Here is a 25,069-nt window from a genome sequence, read left to right as displayed (position 1 = left end):
CTGACATGTAACTTTGAAGAAATTCTTCCTTAAAAAGGAAACGAAGAGTATAAGTTGGATTACCACTTGTAGAATTAAAGTTTTTCTAAAATAATATTTTTATAATGAGCCTTACAAACGAAGACAATGTTAGTACCTGCTTTGTCAGCAAATATTCAAATATTACATGATTGATGGCAACAATGATTATTATAGCCTCTAAGGGGTGAAATATTGCCCGACACACAAAAGAGGGCAATATTTTTGTCTCCCAACGTATTCACTATTCAAGAGCAATTTTCAAACCGAAACAGGTTACTCAAACAAAAGTTGAAAATGCAAAGATACCAACAGCCTCATTTAAAGTCTACATTTCGTAAATTCTGTAGTCGTTATAATGACCTTATTAGCAAATACTCAGTAAAACTTATCACTGTGTCGTATTTTGGTTGACTTGTTTTATGTAAAATTGTAAAGTCTATGCTTTTTGTACTTGATTACGGAATGTTCCTATCATTTTCATTTCAGACCGGTTATAAATCTTTTAAATTTTTGTGCATTTTACAGTCTCTCAGACAAAAACTCGCAATGCAAAGCAATTCATAATAAGTTGAAGGATTGTCCCTTTTTATTATGGGTTTATATCTATACTGGGTTACTTTATATCTGCTTTCTCCATGTCAAACAAATTGAATTTACCTGCATTTCAATAAATTAGTAAAATGCATATAATATAAAATCATACCATTCATAATGTAAAATGTCACTTTCCTCTCAATATTCAACCTTTTTTAAGACAAAAGCTTAAGATAAAGTAAGTTTTATATTTTTATTAATTCAACAGTCATTTAACAGCACATCCCTTCTGATCTGGTCGCCTTCCCCTGTTGAAATAAAAGAAAAGTTTTTCATAACGATATTCAATGCCTTTTTCAGGGATTCTTCCCTAATTTGTTAACATATCAGTAAGCAATTTCGTTGTAAACTGCGAAATTTAAGACAATTGCAAGGTCTGGGTAAGTTAAGCAAGAACTATTTTTCATTTAAATCACGCACCTGTTAGTGTATTACGCCTCTCTTTCTCCACAGTTCATCAGATGATTAACCGATGATGGGGAGAGCGGTGTTGTTGGTCAGGGTGGTCAACAGAAGAACCAGAGGAACTAAAAGAAAAGATTTATTCATTAGAAACAATTACAACAAAGACACTCTGTCTTAAAACTGGCAAGAAAAACTCTTTTATTTATTTATTAGTATGATTATTCATCTTCTTTCATCTTCAGGCGTAAATCACAAATCTTAATATAATTGATATGAAATAAATATCCAGTACTAAAACTTACTGTAGTTGACGAAGGTTGAGAAGGTGGATTGTTTAGCGAGTTTGTTCAGCTGGTTTCTCTGTTGGCGGGTCTGGAACCATTCCTGGAGGTATCTTTGTTGGTAGGCCTGTCTGGCAGCGGTGTTTCCGACTCCCCCGACAACTGAGGTCTGGGCTGCAGGGTAGTAGTACATACCCTCAACAGCAACGACGGCCAGAGCGATCACACATGGCAGGATCATCAAGATGACGGACTTGTTCATGGTGCTGGTTTGACGAAAGCGAATCCCCAACTAGTGGAATACTCAAATGAAGAGAGAGGATTGTGGACTTATTGATTGACCGGGCTATATATACCAAGTCTTTTGGTCTGTTACGTGAGGAGCATTTTTGCATGTTACGTATCTGCTTGGCGGGTGTGTTAAAGTTGTCTGTGTGAAATAAAGGTAGTCCGTGTGTCGTAATCCGATGTAGGGAAGGTTTCTCTCTCATAACTAGTAATACTGAATTTTTCTGTAGGGCATTTCATACATATGTGTATTAAAAGAACACTTCCTTATAGATTTCCAAAGCGAAATCTTTTGTTAAAGCAAAGGAAGGTTCTTTTAAAAAGTTTTTTTTAATACTAGATATATGCTAAATAATTTTAATTTTCATATTTCATGTGGTGGGTAAGTATTTGTAATTTTTATTTATTTACAATTCTTAATTTCTTTATCATTTTGACGGTCAATAATTTTCCCGTTCCTTGCTCTCTTTTAAAAATTTTTTCTTTAATATTCTAAATATCTAAAAATAAATACTTAACGAATTCCTCTTTTTTCATTTCTTGCGCAATTAGCAATTTCTATGGTCGTTTTTTTTTTTTAATTTTAACATTTGAATTTTATCTTTTGCTAGTGTACGAATATTTTTTCCACTGATGGAAAATTTTGATTATTAATCCCTGATCGACATTTTTTAAACAAGAAAAATAGGGACAACATTATCACAACATAGAGTGAAACTCTTTGAAAGGAATAAAATCGTTAATTAAAAGGAAATATTTTTTAAACGGCAATATTTAACAGAATCTAGTAAGGTTGAAAAATAAAATGACTATAACTTGTCTGTTCTATTTTAACTCCAGGGTCTTAGCTAGAGGTATATTTCCTGTATAGTAGCCATTTGTCTGCATAGTATCCACTAATAAAGGACATTCTGATTAAGCATTTTGCAAAATTAGAAAAGGCTCAATGTAAGGTCTATACCGGGGTATTTTAAAATCATTTGATGTTCCTTTAATCATCAGTTGAAATATTTATATATCTATAAAAAAAAAACAGTTGGATATTTCCTTAATTTTAATTCTATGTTCTGAATTTATCGTTGCAGATCACTCAACATGCGACACTGACCAATAAAATAGGTGTCTCCAGAATTCAATCTCTCATCCAAAGCGAATTAAACTATTTTTCAGAATTATTAGAAAACAATTACATATGAAAGTCTTTTTTTTTTTGTTCATGCATTCTTTTCCATGATTTTTGAATTTTTCTTATATTTACAGGAATCGGTACAATTATTCAACAGTTGAAAAGGAAGCCAGTTAAATGTTTTCAGTGTATTTGTCGGATGTAGTCAGTATTATCTGAAGTCATTTCCTCGGAATAAACCAAACCGTGTGGCGGTCGCCAGCGTGACGTGTAATGGTAATCTAGCGTTTGTTTATCGAGAGTGTCACAGAGTAAAGGGTTGATCCTGACGTCACGGTATCCAATTTCATAGGAAATAGAGACCGGTTCATCAGATGAGACATTACCCGAGGTTCCGTGTCGTCGTAGCTCGCGTACAAAAAGTTATTTCGAAGATGCTTCTCTACTACATGACCCTTATTTTTTTCTGATAAGCGGGTAAATATCTAAATATGCATCCTTTAACCGGCAGGTGGTGGCGCGTCAATTTTATTGGAAAATTCTCGACTGGGACGTAAAAAAAACAAACACTGTAACGGTTAATTTCTGCTAAAAAGTCATTTGCAAATAGAAAAAAAATCGTAAAATTTCAAACGATATAGAATTTAGTGCAAGATGAATGAACAAAATTTTTAGCTTCAAATATTACCCGTTGAAAAAAAAATTACTACACAATATTTTAATTAACGATTTCATTATAAAGACATCCTTAATATATTATGTATATACATGCATGTACATGTAATCAGTTATATTTATTACTTTAATGTAAATGATAAAACATAGAGTATACTTTTTTCTAACAAAAACAATGCATTAATTGTTAAATTTGACAAATAAGCTAGAGAGAGCTCTAGAAAAAAAGTATACAGCTTTTTCGTCCAATGAGACAAATATAATGCCATAAAATATACATTGTATCGATATCTCAATCTAGGTCGACGGCATAATCAAATTATGATTTTTATAAAGTAACTATTTCTTTCTGTTCTGCAGTATATAACGCGGATATAAAGTGATCCAGTACCAACCTCGGGTTCAATTTAAAGATTTCATATTGTTGTTATTCAATAACAATATGATTGAAATTCTAACGATTCTGTGTTATACAGCAAATCATGCATCAACTCAATCTTCTAAGAGCTTTTTATCATACATAATAAAGGTTCTTCATAAAATATGATTTTTTTTTTAAAAATCGTTGACATTTTTAATACTGAGTATCTACGTCACTACCATTAGTCTTAGCGAGACCCGTAGAGACTGATGTCTCTACGGATCTCAGACCATTGTCACATAATCTCATTCGGGGTTTTGTGCCCGAACTTCGACCGCTTGTTTCGGGCTGAATTGAATTAACTGTCTGCTTCAACTTTTTGCCCTGGACATCCTTTTAATTCCCTATCACTATGAATCTTTCGTTCCTTACCTCTGAAATGTTTTAAATTTTAAATCCATCAAAATATAAAGTTTATCCTTTTAATACTGTGCAAATCACTGTTAATTCATCTCCTAACAATAACAGAGAATTTTCTGTATTTCATTATTCGCTCTATCATTTCTCCTTTTTCCCCCTTTTTTTTAACAAGCTGGACTAAAGTCAATGAAAAAATTCTCCACGTTCTCTGTCCAAACAAATGCCCTTTTAAGAATAACCTGGATTCGAATGTTGTTGTTTTTTTTGAAAAATATATAATATAAAATGTTGTCTTTTACAGTAACTCGGATACATGTCTATTAAAAATAAAACAGAATAGTCGTAGAGTCCCCCCCCCCCTCTTAAAATACTAAAATTGCCTTGATTATCTTCTGTTGAAGAGTGTTTTGTAGCTATATGGGTATAATGCCTCGTTACAACTTCACAATAAGTACAATATAAGAAGTGTTTATTCAAATAAAATGACACAAAAATAATGTTTCTGCATACCGCGCATCGCATCGTCACCGCCCCTTAAAAGATACACAATATACAAATAAATAACTCATGTTTGTCTATGAACCTTTAAAGAATATATACATAACAACAAGGAATTTATCATTTTAATAATTATTTCCTTTTTAATATATTTAGCGTAATGAATAAAGAAATTATCACATAGTCTTCGATATGTTGAAATAAGTTAAGTAGTCTTGAAATAATTGCGATACACGAGTACCCCACTTTAAATAATCAATATAATTCTGATACTAGTATCTGTTGCTTAAATATAATGTAGGGATTTATTTACCAAGTGTTAATAGAATCGCTGTATTAGAAACTTTATCCGGTGAGGGGAATAGCTGTGGAATTGGAGAAGGCCAATAATGTAAGGATACCAGGCACTGAAAAAAAGAGGGGAAAGTAATATTATTCTGGAATCTCTAAAATTTCTTATTAACTAGTGGTTAGTTAGTTATTTATGTTATCCTTAGTTAAAAAAAAATTACAAAAATAATAATTTAGAAAAAGGACAGAAAAAATACAATTCCATACCCAAAGCAGTCCATTTGTTGAAAGTAGAAGCCCTTGCAAGATCATTGAGAGCATTTCGTGTGACAATTGTCCTTGAGGCTTTTCTTTGCCAGTCTCTCAGTGCCAGTCTATAAGCCATCAAATTTCTTTGATATTTAGCTCTCTCCTGGGCGTTTCCCCTGTATGCTCCTAATCCCCCAAAGCCTGGGTACATGGAGGGGTAACCGTAACCCCCCAGTCCACCCATTCCACCCATTCCATAACCCATACCGTACATGGCACTCACTTCCACTGCCACAAAAGCCAACAGGCAGACTCCGGCTAAGAAGAAAAATTGTCTATTCATCTTCAAAGCTTAATGATCGAACGAATCTCCTGCTTTCCCGTTTTGATGGAGATCTCAGAACCTGGATATCTTAGGTTTATATATGAGCGGGGTTGTTGCGTAGCTGGAAAGCACGACCCCGCAGCGTATCGTGATCGGTTTTGTAACCGCTTCTGATGAACGCAGGGACGGGAACATCGCTGTGGTAATAACTTCTCTTAGCATCAATCTAACTCTGTCAGTTTTGCACAATAGTCTCATAAGAATCACTTTTTACTTAGCTATAGAAGTGCAAGTTGTCGAAGAACAAGAAGAAAAACTTACTTCTTGTAATTTCAAGAAATATCACAACTTCTTTGGTGAACTATTTTTCACATTTAACCAAAGACTTTGTTTTAAAAAAAAGATAATACAATTGTGAGTTGCATGTATAAAAAAAAAGAGACTGAATATCCATAAAGATCTTGTATCACGAAGTAGCGTTTAAGAAATATCTACCCTGTTCCAACTTTAGCCGTCTGTATTGCATTATTTGCAAAGAAATACCGATAGATCTCGTATAATGCAGAGTGGGAGTAGAAAAGAGAAATAGAAACAAAAGAATATAAATAAATAAACAATTAAAGGGGAAAAAATCTCTGATATACACTAGTTTTTTGTTGTGAAGCTTCTCCTTTGTCGACAAAAATAAAAGACTTTCTAAATTAATTAGTACCGTAGTAAAAGAATTTTCAAGAAAAAAATGATGGATGATGTTAAGAACCATGTTCTATAACTTTCTGTCTTTTTTTTTTCTTTGAACTAGTCAGCACAGTAACTGTTTATGATAAATATTACATGCAGATGTTTTGCTCTAGTGGCAACGTTTCCTAGTTCAGAGTTGCTGGACAGAAATGGACTACATAATTTTCACACGGGATATATGATTCCCGTACCACAGAGCCAGGCGAATGCAAAACAGCGACAGCGACCGTACGCATTTACCACCAGTTACTTAATAATATCGTAGGATATTCATAGATCCCATCTATCTCTCGTGTCCTTGTTATCCCGTAGTTACAAAGCCCCTCTCCTGAAACGGTCATAAGCCAAAGAAAACGGAAATCACGTGATTTTTGGCGGTATTTAAACTACCCTAGCAATAGTTCATCAATCTCCAATTTGTTAGCACCAACCGAAAGGGGGATTCGCCAGCACAATGAATAAACCGATTTTATTCATCGTTGGGACCCTGTTGGCAGTTTTTGTCCTGGTCCATGTAAGGCAACTTTTAATTTTGGATCAGTTTTTACTTTTTGGATTTATTTTTTTTTCTGCGGTGTTCAATAATTTCAATTTTGATATTTTCTTTATTATAAAGTAATTTTCTTGTGTTTCGGAAAAATTATCTGATTTGCAAAATTTGAATTGATTCAAATCTCTCTGAGACACGTTTCTTTGGAATAAAATGATGGAATTCGAAGAAAATCCAAAATTGCTTGCGATAATTAAAATGTTTTACTGAGTATCTTTTCCCAAATTCTAGTGCCAGCATCATAAGGGCGGCGGTTCAAGAGTGATGGTGATCAGGCCACAGACTCGTCCATTGTACAATATGTACAGACCAACAGCCAATACTGCTCAGCAACAGTCCTTCTCACAGCAGGACGGCTATCTGTACGCCCTCGCCATTAATCAACAGTATACACAAGCCAATGAAGCACAAAACCTTTTAAGGACTGTTCAGGCTATCAGACAAGCTACCTACGACACTAGACTGGGAGGCTTGCTTAACCTTGGTGAGTGTTTAATTTGAATGTTTAAACAGTTCAAAAGTTGTACAAAACGTAATTGGTCAATGCGTAAATGAATTACGAATATACAAATTACCTTCAGTTGTTTTGGATTAATTTTTTTTGTTCTTACCAAAGACCCCGTTCTTATATATTTCCGTCTTTTTGTTTAGAGTTTAAATGAATAAAACTACATGTACATGAACTGAAACAAAGGTTACTTCTTTATCGGAAAACTAAACTCACTTTTTTTCCCATCTTCTTTAAGCCTTCACCGTGGCATTGAGTTTACTGGCTACAAACTCCACCGGAGCTGTTGCTGGTTAAGACATTCATTTGATCTTCAAATACAATTTTATTTTAAGGTAAGTCGTTTATAAAATGCATTTGTTTCTCCTTCAGTTGATAGTTAACTTTCCGTTGCCTCCAGATACAATGTTTATGGAATATTTATATTATTATAGAAATATAGCTTGCTTATCATACTTAAATATAAAATGGTTTATAAATGTCTTTTCTTTTGATTTCAGGGATGGGCGACCAAAGTACCTGCGTGATGTTAACAATATGTTTCTTCCAATAAAGTGAAGGTCACTTTTATTTCTTATTTTCTTGTTTATATTAATTGAATAATTTATTGTAATGTGTATCCAATAAAAAAAATGCGATCTGTTTTTACAATTGATTTTTTTCAATACTTTATCCGATTTTATTTTACTTCTAAATGCAGAATGAAAACATATAGTCCTCTAAACTAAAGGACAGCAATACGAATTTAACAAGGCAGATCTATATATTCGAAGGGTGGCGTAACGTAACTAGATTATTTCACCATTTACCATGCATTGTGTTTCAAAAACAAGCAAAAATTTTAAACGTTTGGATGATACAAGCCTGTAATTTTTTTTTTCTTTTTTTTTTTGAAAAGAATGCTCTCTGTTTTAAGAACGTGTTTTAAAAAAATTGCATGACACGTTTAACAAAATCATGACACAAACAGAAAAAAACATTAATACTGCTTTATCAAATCTAGTGTAACAATCACAGTGTTGTATATCTTTATATGGAGTGTGTTTGACCTCTTTTTCTCTGTGCTTTCGAAGAAGGTTCATTCTTTTTATATGGAAAAATTTAAAGAAATATACTATAAAATGCAAATAACTGATAAATTAGTATAAATTATTCATAAAATGATTAAAATTTCGGATTTTAATATTCACAAACGTTTCCTTTAAATTTTTTTAGTACTTGAACTGATTCCTATCAAAAATGCTTTAAAAAATTAAATCAGTAAATCAAATAAAATTGGTAATTTAGCAAAGGTTTTTAATCAACTTTTACTCTTACATAAAAGAGCTTCATCAAAAAGTTTTATCTACATGCTTTGCTTTTTGAAATACGCGAAAGGCTACGTCCCTTTTTACATCAGAAAACCATAAATAGTATCATGTACTAAGCCTAGTTCATTTATATTATCAGAGAATTTTGCCTCAATTAAAGACATGAAGTAGCTTAATGTAGAACTCTTCATTGATGTGACAATGTACATGACAGTACGCAACCTAAACTTTATGAACTCGTATGTGTGGAACCCAACATATATCCATCCGTCACCCCCGGGGTAGGTCACGTAATGTCCTTCAGATCCAGTAAAATGACCAGGAAATGAACCAATGAAAACAGAGCATCTGTCCATCGAAAGTTACGTCAAGATTTCCTCGTGACTATTATTACGTCTTTAATTACATAAACCATATATGATCTCAGAATTTGGGATCAACAATAATTCTAGGTGACTTTTGTCAGTTTGGTTCAGATAATATAAAAGTTAAGTGTGTCAATAATAAAATTATGTAATTTTTTTTTTTTAATTAAGATCCTATTTTCAAAAAATGTAAAATGTAATATATCAACATTGTTATCTCTATCTATTTTACCTTCTATTAAATACATTTTTCATTTTAGCAAAACAATAACGTCAAAAGGTACAACTTTCAATCTTAACACTTTTTGATTAACCATACACCACGATGAATTAAACTCCGTCACAAACAGCTGTTTCTCAATAAATATGAAACCAGTAAAGAAGATGGGGAGATAAGGCGGGCAGAATGCCTATAGTGCGACAGATAAGAAGTGGAAAATTTAATCTCAATTATATCCAACCTTTATTTGATATTTCATCTAATATTAAAGTATACTTAATGTAAAATCTCTACAATTTACAAAAATCTCACAAAGACTGGAAATATTTGCCTATGAAAAAACATACACACACTAAAAAGAACAAACACGATCATTCTCTCATACTTCAACAAAATTTTTCAAAATGAGTGGGTCTTCGCTCCATTTTTTTGAAAGATAATTCTAAAAGTTTGCAATAAAACAGAGTATACATTAATTGGTTTACAAAAACATGGAGCGAAGACCTACTATACCTTAAAAGTACACTTTTATGAAAAAACATTCGCATCTTTCCGAGAAATACTTCAAGTCCATTAAGTCAAGGGTCATATCAGAAGCATGATTAATCATCATGAGCCCTGTAGCGTAGTGGTTAGTGCGTTAGGCTCAAAGCATTTGGATAGTCATACGTCGGATTTTTATTGCTAGGGGTTCGAATCCCGCGAATATCCTCATATTTTTGTAAAAGAAAATTTTTTACGAGATTTTTTTCTCTCAGAAAAGTTTTTTTTCTCCTCATAATTTCATAAATTTTAATAATGAGAAGTTAATTTTAAAACTCAATTCACACATTGAATATGATTTATTAATATCCGACGCTATAGGCATTCTGCCCGCCTTATTACAACGCACTTTGAAAAATTATGCACTTTGAACAAAAAATTCAAAGTGCGTTAAATTTGGGACCAAATTATTTGAATAATAAAATTTCTTTTCAAAGTGTGTTAATATCGACCATATTAACGCACTTTGAAAAAAAAATGTGTATGGTCGATATTCTTCAAATCTAAGGAATGATAAATAATTGAACCTGTTGGATTACCTTTTGGTGATAATTTTAAGGTCGCTTCAGGCTGTGATTTTTTATTTTTCCAAAATTTGAAAATTATTTCGCTCTTAAATGTTTTATTGTACTTAATTTTTTCCAGATAGCATGCATGTAAGCTAAAATTTATTGATATTTTCAACGTCATACCAGTTATGCAAATACATATAATTGGCTGTAAGACACATATAGGCATCGGTACCGGGAGGGGGGGACTTAGGCACATAAATGTTTTGCAAAAATATACATAATACATGTAAAGGCTTTGGAAATTGGGCTTACCAGGGGGGAAGGTTGCAACGTTCAATTTGCTACCGATGGCTATATGTTTACGAGAAAAAATAGTTGGGCTGAGAGATATTCTACTCGTCGTCTCCTAGTTCTCAAGGAGATTAAATCAATAACGTAAATTTAAAAAAGTTTTCGAAAGATATTATTAATTACAATTTGATTCTCTCAATTACTAAAATCTAAGTCTAGAATTTTTGTTGTATACATATTTTTTTCAAAGTGCGTTAACTTTCTCCATAGCAGAAATGTTACATGTAATGTACACTCTTAACGCACTTTGAAGAATTTTTTCAAAGTGCGTTGAGTGTGTCCCAAATTTAACGCACTTTGAAAAAAAATTTTCAAAGTGCGTTTATTTTGTTCCAATTTTAACGCACTTTGAAAAAAAATTTCAAAGTGCGTAATTTTTTCAAAGTGCGTTGCCACACCGCCTCGTTCCCCCATCTTCTTTACATACCTTGTCAATGATCATTTGAAAAATTTATATGTTGAGAATAAAATCTTGTACGCATAAGTACCCTTAAATTAATGTAAAGAAAAAAAGAAGAAAAGATGTTGAGTTTCTGAAAGACAGTACCAATGTAGTTTTTGGAAATCAAGTCTTCCAACAATTTTTCAGAGTTACCATGAGTACTTACAGTGCTCAGCTATTACCAGACCTATTTCTGTATTAAAATTAAAGATCTAGAACTTATAAACGAAAAGAAGTCTCTTGACGAGGACTTCAATTAGATATATAGACGACATTTTATCAATCTACAATATTCATTTTTATTTCTTCCTTGATTCGTTATTATCCTTTTCAACTCGATACAAAAGTTACAGTAGAGTCTGTCACATCTGTTTCATACTCAGTATTTGAAAATTTTACTAGAAAAATGCTATTGATAAATGGGTTTATGGAACAATTATATCAACAGTTTCGTTTGAAGTCAACATTTCGCAAATTTTGTGGTCGATATACAATGACCTTGTCGGTAAATACAACCTAACATTAATTCGAATGTAGACTGGCGATATTGAATGCACAATTTGTGAAGGCACTGTTTTCACACTGAATCATCTACAGATTTTTCGCCGTTATTCCCGACCGTGACAAGGAAAACATGTTCATTTTGAATGGTGGATAGGGCATGCTTATTCCTCTACCCCCAGTGTTCTTTGAGGTCCCGTGTTTGCTCTGAACAATTTTCATTATTTCATTAGCTTTTGAACTTGATTTCTGTTCGTTCTGTTCATGTTTATTGCAAAATTGTTTTAGGACATTATTTATTAAATTGATGTTTCCCCTCCTGACCGGTCACATCAGCCGTGTGCTCCGTGTCGGGATCGGAAAATAACGGAAAAATCTGTCAACAATTCAGTGTATATAATGGCCTAAAAATTCGTATGAAAAACGTCAGTCAGCATTTGACTTTTATCATTATTTATGCTGTATCGACCATAGAATTTACGAAATGATGACTAAAACGAAACTGTTGATATTCTTTTTTCAGCAATTTGCCTGTCAATCATATACCTCTGTTTAGAAATTGTTCATTTGTAGAACATGCTCTTGCGTATCTAATCAACTGAGATATATAAACTCCATATGCAGGTGACGAAGGTCATCAATGATTACATTTATAGAATAGTAGTTGACATTCTCAACCGTTTATGCCAAATTGACGCTTTATGAAAACATTTTCAAAATGGTACTTCATGACAGATATACATTTCTTGGTAAATAGCATTACTAAATAAAACATGTAGAAACTGCAGTTAACAAATTAACATTGTCTTTTGTTGTTAGTACTGGAATTAATGCTGCAGCTGCTGTTGCAGAAAAAAATGCCTAACCCACGTATTTTTTCTGTAATAGATGCAACGCTAATTCCCATAATAACAAACAAAGAAAGATTTTTTTGTTTATATTTATATCCATTTAAATATAATTTAGAAGATGAAATAGTGTAGCATTGAAAAGTACGTCACTGAACATTTTCATTGATGGAACAGTCAATGCTCTAGAAAACTGTACAGGTGAAATGCATTTTGTTGTTTTCTGTCTGATAAAGGGCAATAGTATACGTATAAAAGGAGATTAGACCGGTATTCTGTTGTTGTAAATATAAGAAAATGAATATTAAAAGTTTTTTTTTATCATTGCACACTTTTTCAATGTAAATTAAATTTTGCATAAATCGATATTATAACATATAAGGGCGGGGTACCACAATTATTTTTGGATGTAGTTCCATGATTGGTATCCTACTGTTGTCTTCTTAATTTGATATAAACCTTGTTTAACAAAATACAATTATCTTAATGTTTTTTATTGGTCATCATACATAATAGTTGTTGCAATTTACTTTGAAAATAGGTTATATTTTGTTTTGACGAATTACTTTCAAATCTGAAACTATATACAGTAAAAGAAAATTAAATAAATAGATGGAAAATGAATTGGTGTATTTCATTAAACAAATAAATTATCCTGATTCACAGTTAAATGAAAATGTTTCAAATTCCAAATACAGAAAATTCATTTAGATAAACCGTAAATAAGAACGTATACGCTTTAACATTCACTTAGATAATAAACAGAAGATTCCACAAACATCAAAACCCGTAAAATCTTTTTAATATTAATTCTAAAATAAAATAAATGAACTGGTCGATGAAAATTTAGTGTATTTGACAATTAATAATCCGGGAAGTGATAACGCGCCCATTTCATGTCCAGCGGCATCACACAAACACATCCTGAATGTCTTTTTTCAAGCAAAGCCTTGAAACCAGTAAATTACGACATGCGCAAGCGGCAGACATTTCTTTACACAGTTACGCTTTTTTCGCGTAACGTACAAATTACATCACAGTTGTCTGCTAAAGGAAGGTAGATCAGTATAAAAACAGAGCAAACCAGCGAACCATCGTCACTTGCTCAGTCTAGTCTCCAAACACAACAACCATGAACAAGGCAATAATCCTCATCGGCACAACTTGTCTTCTTGCCATTGCCATTGCGCAGGTGTCCGCTTACTATGGCAACACAATGATGCTCGGCACAGGCGTGGGATACCCCTCCACCGTGGGAGTAGGAAATGCCGCCGCTCGCAGCAACTACTATGACAACTACTACAAACAGTACGAACGCTACAACCGTGCCCAGGCCGCCAGAACCATCAACAAGTCCGTCAACGGTCTCCAGACCTCCGCTCTCCTTAGCCTTTGTAAGTTTGTGTTCAGAGTGGAGAAAAAACAATTTTTCATAATTATTTGTTCTAAACAATGATTTTCTTCCTTGCAAAAATGCGAAATTTTAAATAACTAAGCTCTCGTAACCTTATGTTAAACTGATTTACCATTCTCTGCAAGCGTTTGTAAACATTCGTTTTATCGTAAAATCAAATAATTGAATAGCTTTATTAATGAATCCATTTTTTTCTTTTCAGTCTCTCTGTTCGGTCTGGCATTGATCGCCACCAACACCACTGGAACTCTTGCTGGTTAAGAAGCTGTCAAGATAATTTAGAAAATCCATCTGACAGGTGCGTTCATTTATTTTTTTTTTCACTTTCATAAAATAAAGAAAGTACACTGATTGTAATTGGGTTGACCATTGTCACAATCTTTTATGGATATCTTTTTGGTTTTGTTTCAGTTAATTGTCATTTAATAGAATTTTTTATCTCTTTGCAGGGGTTTGACTACCAGACCAGAGGTGGTTGCTTCATTGATTTTATGCTCTTCGATGTGTTGAATAAAATTGTTAAAAATTACACCAAACTTTGTTTTAAATCAGCTATCAGCATTTTTCGCTCAGAATTGACTTGCTTTTCATTCAACAACCATGAACAAGGCAATCATCCTCATCGACACAACTTGTGTCCTTGTTATTGCCTTTGCACAGATGTCCGCTTACTATGGCAACACACTCCTTAGTAAATTCCCAGGAATGATTTCTATAAGTAATGAATTAATGAGAATCAGAGAAGTCATATACTTTCTATCTGACCCCTTTATAACTAAAAGTCAAAGGGAAAAAAGAAGTCTTTTTAAGACAGTAAAACTTAATAATTCTATTTTACTGACAGATAATAATCACCAAGGGAATGAATTGTTATTGCTGCAGCTAGTCCGATAATATTTTATTTGATTGGTAATTATTATATTATCGGATTGCTAGCAGGTGACATCACCTTATCAAATTGGTGGTATCTTTAAATTTCGCTCGTGGAATTTTGTGAATGACTCTCAGCAATAATTCAAATTAAACAAGAGCACCACAAAGCGCAAAAAAAAAATACTTAAAAATCATGACGGTATTCGATATTGATCATGGTGCAAATTTCGTCATTTCTGTTTTGCACAATGCATACTAGCATACACAATTACAAGCATCCACACACACACACACCCTCACACACAACTGCGTTACGATGTCCCCTCTAACTACGTTGCGACTTGTCATGGAGGGTCCTGGGTTAGATTCTCCTCCAATCATAAGTTTTCTCCTTTCCTGTTGCAATTTCAAATTTCAGACTCTTTTTTCTCTTCATTTTCTGATGTCAAAAGTTTTTGTAAAAAAAAAGTGACAAACGGAGATCAATCTTGTATAATTTTATAAATCATAAATAAAATTAATCGTGAAGAGCGCAAAAACATCGACCCAAATGGTATTAGGTGACTCAGAAGAGTAACAATTCTCTGTTGACATGTTACTCTTGCCTAGAGTCAAAGATTTTAAAAGCAAGAACCCAAAGCAACAATTGGTTTAATTGAAACATATCAGATTAACAAACATCGAACCAAAGAAATTTATAAAGACCGTAGAAATTGTGGAGGGAACGCTGGCTTTAAACGGGGTTGTTGAAAGCATTGTAACATCAACTTATTTGTCAGTAGTCCTCCTGTTTTGTTTTTGTTTTTTTGTTGTTTTTTTTATGAAAGTTGATCGTACTCAGAGAACACTTTTGCGTATCAAATCAGTTGAAAGATATAAACATCAAATGCAAGTGAATATTCGTATGCATGTATATAAATTTAATCCAGGGTACATGTAGCTGACGATGGAAAAGCTGAAGCCCCATCGTCATGCATGCATGCATACAGTTTATAATAGGAAGAAAAAAAAGAATACCGACTTTTTAACAATTCAGCTGTAATTACAGCATGATAATGTTTTGACCCTGTTGATGTCTATTTATTTATTTTTTTATTTTATTTTATTAAATGTGAATAATTTTTCTTTAAATCTTGTTTTGTTGTAAGACGTATATTTGTCCATAACTTGGCGCCGTATAAAAAGTTGAAAAATGGAGAAGGTGATCGTGCAGAACTATGTCAACGGAAAGTTTGTCTCGACGGAAAAATATATCGATAGCTTTGATCCATCAACAGGTGAAGTTTGGGCAAAGATTCCAGATAGTGGAGAGAAAGAAGTAAACGATGCCGTCACCGCTGCCAAGGCTGCGTTTCCAAAGTGAGCGATACCTTTTCATGCATATCTGAACCGAATTTCCTCCACACTAAAAAATACATTTATTATTCAGATTTATTGACCAGCTATTTTATCAGACTCTGAATAAAATATCTTGAAAGAAGAAAACGATTATTGTTGATAGAAAAGTTTATCAATAGGGTATTAAGTTATTGGTGACTGACATAGGATCGACCAATCGAAATGCAGATAATCCACACACCTCCTATGGTGTGCAGTTTGGACCATAATTAAACCCTTAAAGTAGCTGTTGGGGGAAAGAAGGGGTTCGTGCCTGATATCTAGTAGTAATTCATTTTGCATAGTAATATTTTTTAATAACAGCACATATCTTATACAATTTCATGCCATTTAACATAATTAAAGATTACTTTTGGGAGGGGGGGGGAGATATGTGCTTTTCGGTCTGTCAGTCTATCCACAAAAAACATTTCCATTGAGCATAACATTTGAACATGTTTGAATGGTTGGTGCAAGTTCTACCAGATTTCCTCTGTGTATTCCTTATGACAAGACCTTCCTTGGAGGGCAAAACTTTTGACATTTTAAGATAGTACAAAACACCCGTGTATTCTATTTTAACTAATTTCTCTTTGAAAAAAATACAGGAGAAAAAAAGAATAATCAATGTTTTACAAAAAGACATCTTGTTTTGAACACTTTTGAAAATACAATCATCATCTTAATAATTACAGCCTTCCTATTTAGTTAGATGAACATTATAAGTATAAACTTAAAGTCCTTATAGAATAGAATAAATTATTACAATCAGGGCCCATTAGGCATAAAATATAACATATATAATTACATATAAACATAATATTAAAGTAATTTAGACAGAACATGAACATTCTTCTATTAAGTATATATATGTACTGATATATATGTTGGTTAAAATTTAAGTTTCATATACAGACATACATGATGGTTTTTGTAAATAAGTTTAAATGATATACATATATATGTAAGAATATACATATCAAAATGCATGCTATGTTTGAAACAGGTGCTAAAAATATATTATATAAATAAATTATAACATGTGTTAATTAAACTTGGACAGCAAGAGTCAGTGCTGAAGGATAGTATATTGTTATTATACATGTATTAAAGTTATCCACTTCTGTCAAATGTAGAGTATATAATACAACACAAATATCAACAACACCTTTACATAGTGTAGCATAATTTATCCAACCAAGGTACTTCAAATGATTTTGAATTTGTCGAACTATACATGACTTATGAATTCACACAATTTGAACAGCACATCAACATCTTCACAGTTCTTAACCATAAAAATTGGTTATTTTTTGACAAGCTATTAAAAAGATGACACCTCATAGATATCATGGATAGTAAATTTATTCTTGATTGACTATGGCATGGACAACTGAAAATTACTTCATCTTCTATCTCTTCTATTTTACAATGACAAAAACTCTTGCTTGGAATACCGTACTTGTTGCAAACATAAAATTATATAATTCCCCAAAGTTCTGTTTAATTGTGCAATAGGTTCCAATTTCCCACAAATACCAATAATAATTCTTCCTTCTGTTTGATACCATTTTTCAAGAAAATATGAATTTAGAATGCGTTTACAATGATATTTAAATGTTGATGTAGATGATTTCAGATGAGGTGTTAACTAAAGAAGTTGTTTAAACATATCAATAGCCATGATAAATTGTTTTTATTGAAATTGGATTGAGGTAGTATCACTTTTAATAGATTGTCAAGCTCTAACCTATGAGACAATATATTCTGAACAATACTGAGGGTTTGTTCTGAAAGGACTGCAAATTTTGTAGTTATTTACAAATGTAATTTCTCACAAAGTGACTTAGAAAATAATTCATCCAGTGCAATGGGTCCATTTCTAAATCGTGATGTAGTAGTGTTAAAGGCCCCCCAAATTTCACTACCGTAAAGTAATATGGGTTTTATTGTATGATCATATACATGTAAAGCTGTGTTTATTTTAGGGTTCAATGATTTTTTTGTAATTTAAAAAATGCCTTTGAAGCTTTTTTGTAAAGTTCATCCTGAGCAAGTGTAAAACTTCCAGATGCAGTGAAATGTATGCCCAAGTATTTATAAGAAGTAATACATTCAAGAGGTTCTTTGTTTAGTGTGAAGTTTTCTTTCAAGTGTCTACCTGCTTTATTAAAGATTAATACTTTGCACAATTTACATCAAGGCACCAGTCTACAGCCACATTAAGTTTTTGTTGAAGTTATTCAATAAAACTATGTGAACAGACAATGTAATTTATGTATATAAAGATTTGAAATCTAAATGTGTCATTGTAGACAATAAATATATATTTTTTTTTTAAAGACTTCAAAAAATCTGATTCATAACTGACAAAAACTTTTCACTTGTTGCACATAAAATATACATTCCTTGCTTAAAGGATTAAAGCTTTCTTAAACCAATAATTAAAACATTTTGTATTTTTGTTTCATCTAGGTGGTCCAGCACTCCAGTTTTAGAAGATCAAACTCATGCTGAGAATTGCTGTCTGATTGAAGCGAGACAAAATGAGTTTGCTGAACTGGAGTCAAGAGACCAGGGAAAGCCGGTGTGTTAAAATCTGTTGACATTCCACGCTTGATGCACAATTTCCGAGCTATGCCACATCAGTTATTCATGATGTGAACAGGTAAAATGTACATGAAATAATGTCATTGTAAGAAAAATTCAAACTTCATAATTTGATAAGTGTCATGTGTCTGTGAGGTGTGTAAAACTTGCATGGTTTTTAGAGACATAATAAATGGCTTGTAAGAGAAAAATCAGAGAGAATTATCTTTCAGAATACCCGTGTACATTGATATTAAATAATGAATCATTTGCTTACTGACAGATCTACAGTGATGGAACCTGTGGGTGCCATTAATTACACTGTGAGGGAGGCAGTGGGTGTGGCCGGTCTTATCAGCCCCTGGAACCTCCCTTTGTACCTCCTGTCCTTTAAGATCGCCCCAGCCATCGCCTGTGGTAACACCATCGTCGCCAAACCCAGTGAGATGACATCAGTCACTGCATGGAAGCTCTGCCAGATATTTGAGGAAGCAGGCAAGTGAATATTTTTGTTATTCTATATCATATTCAAGAGACAAGAGTCACAAACATGGTTATATCTTTAAGATACATAAAGAAAGATGGTTAGAACTTTTACCTTAATTTGACATATCCATGATATTCAACAAAATAGAAAATTCATTAATGACAGGTGTGCCACCTGGAGTGATTAATATTGTGTTTGGAGTTGGTCCCCGGGCAGGAGAAGCCCTCGTCAAACATCCTGATGTACCTCTGATATCATTTACCGGCGGGACTGTTACTGCCAAAAGAATCCGAGAAGCTGCAGCCCCTTACTGCAAAAAATTCTCGTTGGAGGTAAAGAGGGGGCACACATAAAAATATTTATAGTACCGGTAATAACTATTATGTTTTTGTATTGCAAAAGCACAGTGACTTTGGTATCACTTCATTAACTGTGTATGTATTTGGGCTCGGGTCTGAGGGCTCTGTTTTTCAAAATATCTTAATGTCTTTTGAAATTATTATGATTGCAGAGTGATGTATCACTTCATTATTGAATTTGTCTTATGATTTAAGACATTTTACTTGCCATGCACACACCAGGGTTAACTTAAACTGTCCTTGGTGTAAGGATTTTGCATGCTCTATGCAATGTAGCTAATTTTTTAGATACTTGTTACATATCCCCATTTCAGCTTGGAGGAAAAAATGCTGCAGTAATTTTTGATGATGCTGACTTGGAGAAATGTTTATCAACTTCAATTAGGTAAGCAAGTTTTAAAGTATTTTTTTTTTTTTTTGATGTTCTTTGTTTATGGGGCTTTGGCAGGAAATAATTATTTATTGGATAAATCTTTGAGACATGCAGGTATTTTTTCAGGTCAAGTTTTGCCAATCAAGGGGAAATCTGTCTTTGTACAAGCAGAATATATGTTCAGAAGCAACTCTACCCAAAGTTTCTAGAGAAATTTGTTGCTGAAACCAAGTAAGGACTGATTTATAATAGTTGTATAATATTCATTGAACTTTCAATAATTCTTTTGTAACCTTTTTTTGAATGACATTGTCCAAAATTTTCACAGTAAACCTGTTGTTCACTGTGACAGTCGTCTTCAGTCAATTGAGCTACAAATCTACAAATTTTGTTTAACATCATTAATATGTTTCAATGTTTACACAAATCATTTATTTTAGGAAAATAAGGGTTGGTGACCCAAAAAATGAGAAAACATTCATGGGAGCTTTGATAAGTAAAGAACATTTGGCAAAGGTCAAAGGTTATGTGGATTTGGCCGAAAAAGAAGGAGCAACAATTGCGTGTGGTAAAGAGGATTTAAAACTGGAGGAGAGCAACAAGAATGTAAGTGTCTCAACTTTTATTTCATGTCATTTGTTGGATTTTTTTTCTTTTTATATGGTTTATTTCTTTACAGGGAATATATGGACCAGTGCGTTATGTAATACTGTATACAGGCAGGGTTACTTTTGCCCTTTTGAACTTTCGAATAATTTTGCCCCGTTTTAAATTCGTTCAGGCATAGTTCTGTTTAAGAAATAATGCTGTGTTCTTAGAATTCGCCCTGTTTTAAATTTGCCCAATCATGAAGAGGGCGAAAGGGGAGAAAATTTTCCAATATACAATATATCTGTTTACAGGGATATTTCATAAGGTGTAATAAGACCACTGTTTAACATTATTTATCTATTTACAGGGATATTTTATGATTTGTAATAAGACCACTATTACTGTAATTTATCTGTTTACAGGGGTATTTTATGCGACCCACTGTCATTACTGATGTAAAGGATGACTCTCGTCTGATGAAAGAAGAAATTTTTGGCCCGGTGACTTGTATTGTGCCATTTGACACAGAGGAGGAGGTAAGCTTTACATGGAGTCAGCATGCTAGATACATAACAACTGAATATGAGATTGACATTGGAGGAACTTTAGTTCTGCTTCATACACATGTGAAATGATTTATATTCCCTTTGAAGGCAATAAGACGAGCTAATGATGTGGAGTATGGCTTATCTGCCACTGTCTGGACGGAAAATGCTTCTCGACTTCACAGAGTCTCACAGTCTCTACAGGTATTGTGTTTATCAGGATTTACCAACTACTGGGGTATCCTACCCAGGAAGTTATGAAAAACCAAAAAATTGAAGGAACATGTCAGGCAAAAGCTCTGAGAGATGTTACTGTTTTACAAACCCAACAATGGAAAAAAAAGTTCTGATTCTTGTATAGTATATTAGAAAATATAGCAGCCATTTTCATTATTTAGCTAGAAGTAGAGTTATTTTACAAGTTGTTACAACATTTTACAGGTCGGGACAGTGTGGGCTAACTGTTGGTTGGTGAGGGACCTGAACGTGCCTTTTGGAGGAGTCAAGAATTCAGGGGTCGGATTCGAGGGCAATATCGATTCTCTTGAATTCTTTACAAACCAGAAAACAATCTGTGTGAAATTATAAAGTACAAATAATTAAGTCATGCTTCCTTATTCATAAGGTGAACTTATGAAAACTCTCGGCAAATGCAATCAAAGCCAGAGATAATTAATCACATTCTAATTAACAGTATTATTGATAGCTTTAAAAAATTAAGTTTTTTATGATGTTACACTTATTTTGCTACTTTTCATTATTTTGCAAAGGGTAAAAATTTACAGCCCCTGCAGTAACTTTTAAGAAAGTTAATATTCTGTACATATAGAGTTATGATGTTGACTTCAACGACTTGTTATATGCTGCAGCAGTTTCAAATGTATTAGAATAACAAAACCAAAATGTGAAAATTTGAAACACCTGTGAATTTAAATCTCTAAACAATAAGTGCTAAGTAGGACATCACTGTGCTTAACATTTATCTTCATTTATTTACAGCTGCTTTGTTGTTTGTTTGTTTGTGATATATTTTATATTGATGTATTGTTGACCCATGTAGTTTATTTATGAAGTAAGTCACATATATTGCTCACACATTCCAGACTTAAGTTTATATGTGTATGATGTATTCATAAAGCATTTATAATTTTACAAAGAAATGGTCGATGGTACATGTAGGGCATACCGGTACTTGTTAAGCATAATACTTTGTATTGTACATAAATTATAAGTTCATGTGCCTTAAATATTGTTTGACGACAGTTGTCTTAAAAGGAAAAGAGCTTTTTTCCTTTGTTTATAATTTTGCAGAAGAAAAATATTAATAAAAATTTTATGGTATAAAATATTTATTATATTTTATTGTTCAACCTAATTTTCTACATAAACTCTAGCAGAAGAACTGTAGCTCTCCGAAAAAATAAATATTGACAGACCAGAGAGCTACAGTGTTACCCATTGAAAAAACTGTAAACATGTATTTATTCTGCACAAAAAAGTGTGCCATTTCTGGATTTATTTCTCCATGTTTTTAAAACTGACATCTCAAAATATTACTAACCGTGTGTTCCTAACATATTCTTTCACTGTTTCCACAACAAAACATTCCTTATAATTGTTAATAGCCCTCCAGGCTCCGAAATTGAGATGATCGAAAATTTTATATATTTATACTGCCATTTTTTGTGCAAGATAATTCAGTTAAACGCACTTTGTGTAGATGTCAGCTATGAGAGAACTTGATTGAGAATTTTTTTTTTTTAAGTTGTAGTCTGTCTCTTTGTCTGTCCGTCTGTTTGTCTGTCTTTAAACTCTCCACATTTTCGACTTGTACTCAAGAACCACTGGGCAAAATTTTAACCAAACTTGCCACAAAGCATCCTTGGTTTGTACAAATGAAGGGCCAAGCCCTCTTCCAAGGGGAGATAATTATGAATTAATGAAAAAATTATGGTATCTTTTAAAAAATCTTCTTCTCCAGAACCATTGGGCCAGGAAAGAGGAAACTCACATGGAAGCTTCCTCAGGTAGTGTAGATTCAAATTTGTTTTGTTCATGACCCCCTGTTTAGTGGGCCATATATTTTATATTGGAATACATAGGGGAAATCTTTTAAAAATCTTTTTCTGATTAAGGAAAGATGAAACTCATGTGGAAGCATCCTCAGGTACAGTATTTCAAATTTGTATATATGTAGTATGGCCACAATGGCTGTAAAGTTTTACAAGGAATATATAATCTTTTAAAAATCTTCCTCTCCAGAACCATTGGGCCAGGAAACATAAACTCATGTGGAAGCATAATATAAGTGTTAATTCAAGTATGTTCAATACACGACATGGGAAAGTGCCTTGAAAATTTTTACATAGGAATAGGAAAAATCTTTAAAAATCTTCTCCAGAACCATTGGGCCAGGAAAGGTGAAACTCATGTGGAAGCATCCTCATGTAGTGTAGATTCAAGTTTGTTCTGATCATGACCCCCGGGGGTAGGGCGGGGCCACAATGGCTGATCAAACTTTTACATAGGAATATATAGGAAAAAATCTTCTCCAGAACAGAAAAGTTGTTAAATTGACATATGTGAGCATCTGCAAGTAGTGAAGATTTAAATTTATTCAAAACATGTCCAGGAGGGGGGGGTCACAATGGGATATCGAGTAATATGTTGGAAAAAATCTTCTTTTCAAGTATGGCAAAATTATAGCGGTACATGACTTTTGTATGCTTTATTGATATATTGACATTCTCAAGTTAGTAATAGAAAACAAATCCCCCTTCCCCAACAATTTCAGCTTTTCTAATAAGCTGATTTGTGTTTTTTAACTAGCCCATGTGCTCAGGTGAGCGATGTGGCCCATGGGCCTCTTGTTTCAATGGGTATAGCACTGTAGCTCTCTGGTCTATCAATATACTTTTTGAAAGAGCCACAGTTCTGCAGCTACATAAACTCGAACAAGCTTCATTGGACTGTGTGTCTATCTATCTCTTTAACAATTTCTGTCTGTAAACTTCCCCTTCTACTTTTTCTAAGAATGCTTTGTATTAAAAATTACCTCTGTTGTTAAAATTAAAGAATCAGCTGAAAGGTTGTGAAAAGTTGTAATGTACATTATTCATGTAATGTACAACCGAAAATGAATATATCTGCAAAATTTAAAAAGTAGGTCACTCTGTTTTACTAGGTACTTTTCTTTAAATGTTTTAAAGATCCTTGATGTATCATTTAAGAATATTTGTTGATTTTAAACCAGTCCCTCAGTTAAAACTGAAGTGACTCTATAAGTCATGATGCAGAAAGTAGAGACCAAAATTTATGAGGTCATAAACTGAAAATAAAAATTAGATCTGTAGTTTTTTTTTGGAAATAAAGCTAATTAAAATGCAAATTTTGGAAAGTAAGGCCACAATCAAAGGAAGGATCAACATAACACGAGAGCCCTGTAGGTCACATTGCTCACTTCAGCATATTGGCTAGGAAAAAGGACAAATCCAGTATTGAAAAGTTTACATGGGGCTAAAATTTAAACTACCTGAATATGCTTCCATATCAATATAAAAAGTGGCTTTGTTGTTTTTCTGGTGCAGGAAATTTTTTAATATTTTTCTCTCTGTATTCCTTTGTAAAAAATTGATCCTCCATTGTTGCCCCTCCCTACCCTCGGGGTTCATGATTTGAACAAAACTGAATTTACACTAATCATAGGTGTCTAATTGAGGATAGACTTAGTGTAAATAATTGCAATAGGTTAAGGCTTTTTAATAAGTATAGGTTAAAACATGTCGAAAATAGACATTTCCAAATTAATGTTGCAGTATAGGTTAAAAGTACTTAAAACATGTGGAAATTGATAGTGTGTGGAAGAAAATTTGGTCCCCCATTGTTGACCATTCCATATTTGCTCCTGGGGGGTCATGATAATTATGGCTTTTCTGTTCTTGAGATTTTTTTCCCCTATAAATTCCTTCCCTCATTGTGACCATTCTTCACTAACAAAATTGAGGATGCTTCCATATCAATATGACTAATCATGGTC

At 33.0% G+C, this 25,069-nt stretch overlaps 4 protein-coding genes and 1 pseudogene across 4 annotated transcripts; 3 read left to right on the top strand and 2 right to left on the bottom strand.

The window, feature by feature from the left end:
- Positions 1-836: 836 nt before the first annotated feature.
- Positions 837-1,808, bottom strand: LOC134251713 (uncharacterized). The gene is made up of 3 exons (XM_062734138.1): positions 1,323-1,808; positions 1,036-1,142; positions 837-863 (listed from the first exon to the last, which is right to left on the bottom strand). The coding sequence occupies exons 1-2, from the start codon at positions 1,561-1,563 to the stop codon at positions 1,081-1,083; spliced, it is 303 nt and encodes a 100-aa protein (XP_062590122.1). The 5' UTR covers positions 1,564-1,808; the 3' UTR covers positions 837-863; positions 1,036-1,080.
- Positions 1,809-4,636: 2,828 nt separating this feature from the next.
- On the bottom strand, positions 4,637-5,554 carry LOC134251660 (uncharacterized). The gene is made up of 3 exons (XM_062734063.1): positions 5,228-5,554; positions 4,983-5,076; positions 4,637-4,704 (listed from the first exon to the last, which is right to left on the bottom strand). Exons 1-2 carry the CDS (start codon positions 5,550-5,552, stop codon positions 5,015-5,017), a joined length of 387 nt encoding a protein of 128 aa, XP_062590047.1. The 5' UTR covers positions 5,553-5,554; the 3' UTR covers positions 4,637-4,704; positions 4,983-5,014.
- Positions 5,555-6,405: 851 nt separating this feature from the next.
- Positions 6,406-7,887, top strand: LOC134251716 (uncharacterized). The gene is made up of 4 exons (XM_062734142.1): positions 6,406-6,789; positions 7,057-7,309; positions 7,572-7,668; positions 7,834-7,887. The coding sequence occupies exons 1-3, from the start codon at positions 6,730-6,732 to the stop codon at positions 7,628-7,630; spliced, it is 372 nt and encodes a 123-aa protein (XP_062590126.1). The 5' UTR covers positions 6,406-6,729; the 3' UTR covers positions 7,631-7,668; positions 7,834-7,887.
- Positions 7,888-13,384: 5,497 nt separating this feature from the next.
- On the top strand, positions 13,385-14,343 carry LOC134251703 (uncharacterized). Its single transcript, XM_062734129.1, has 3 exons — positions 13,385-13,819; positions 14,042-14,137; positions 14,289-14,343. Exons 1-2 carry the CDS (start codon positions 13,558-13,560, stop codon positions 14,098-14,100), a joined length of 321 nt encoding a protein of 106 aa, XP_062590113.1. The 5' UTR covers positions 13,385-13,557; the 3' UTR covers positions 14,101-14,137; positions 14,289-14,343.
- A 1,554-nt stretch (positions 14,344-15,897) lies between these two features.
- On the top strand, positions 15,898-21,724 carry LOC134251693 (2-aminomuconic semialdehyde dehydrogenase-like; annotated as a pseudogene).
- The last annotated feature ends 3,345 nt before the right edge of the window (positions 21,725-25,069 follow it).

The sequence above is a fragment of the Saccostrea cucullata genome, unplaced genomic scaffold, assembly GCF_032062105.1.
Source record: "Saccostrea cucullata isolate Sc308-1 unplaced genomic scaffold, CSIRO_AGI_Scuc_v1 ctg168, whole genome shotgun sequence".
NCBI lineage: Eukaryota > Metazoa > Mollusca > Bivalvia > Ostreida > Ostreidae > Saccostrea > Saccostrea cuccullata.
Note: the sequence above shows the minus strand (reverse complement) of the source record. Positions and strands in the feature narration are given on the sequence as shown.

Excerpts from the sequence above, each read along its gene's own strand:
- LOC134251713 (XM_062734138.1), bottom strand. The coding sequence starts at position 1,563 with ATGAACAAGTCCGTCATCTTGATGATCCTGCCATGTGTGATCGCTCTG. Across the intron at positions 1,143-1,322 it reads CTCAACCTTCGTCAACTACA|TTCCTCTGGTTCTTCTGTTG; the intron begins GTAAGTTTTAGT and ends CTTTTCTTTTAG.
- LOC134251660 (XM_062734063.1), bottom strand. The coding sequence starts at position 5,552 with ATGAATAGACAATTTTTCTTCTTAGCCGGAGTCTGCCTGTTGGCTTTT. Across the intron at positions 5,077-5,227 it reads CAACAAATGGACTGCTTTGG|TGCCTGGTATCCTTACATTA; the intron begins GTATGGAATTGT and ends TCTTTTTTTCAG.
- LOC134251716 (XM_062734142.1), top strand. The coding sequence starts at position 6,730 with ATGAATAAACCGATTTTATTCATCGTTGGGACCCTGTTGGCAGTTTTT. Across the intron at positions 6,790-7,056 it reads CAGTTTTTGTCCTGGTCCAT|TGCCAGCATCATAAGGGCGG; the intron begins GTAAGGCAACTT and ends CCCAAATTCTAG. Across the intron at positions 7,310-7,571 it reads GGGAGGCTTGCTTAACCTTG|CCTTCACCGTGGCATTGAGT; the intron begins GTGAGTGTTTAA and ends ATCTTCTTTAAG.
- LOC134251703 (XM_062734129.1), top strand. The coding sequence starts at position 13,558 with ATGAACAAGGCAATAATCCTCATCGGCACAACTTGTCTTCTTGCCATT. Across the intron at positions 13,820-14,041 it reads CTCCGCTCTCCTTAGCCTTT|TCTCTCTGTTCGGTCTGGCA; the intron begins GTAAGTTTGTGT and ends TTTTCTTTTCAG.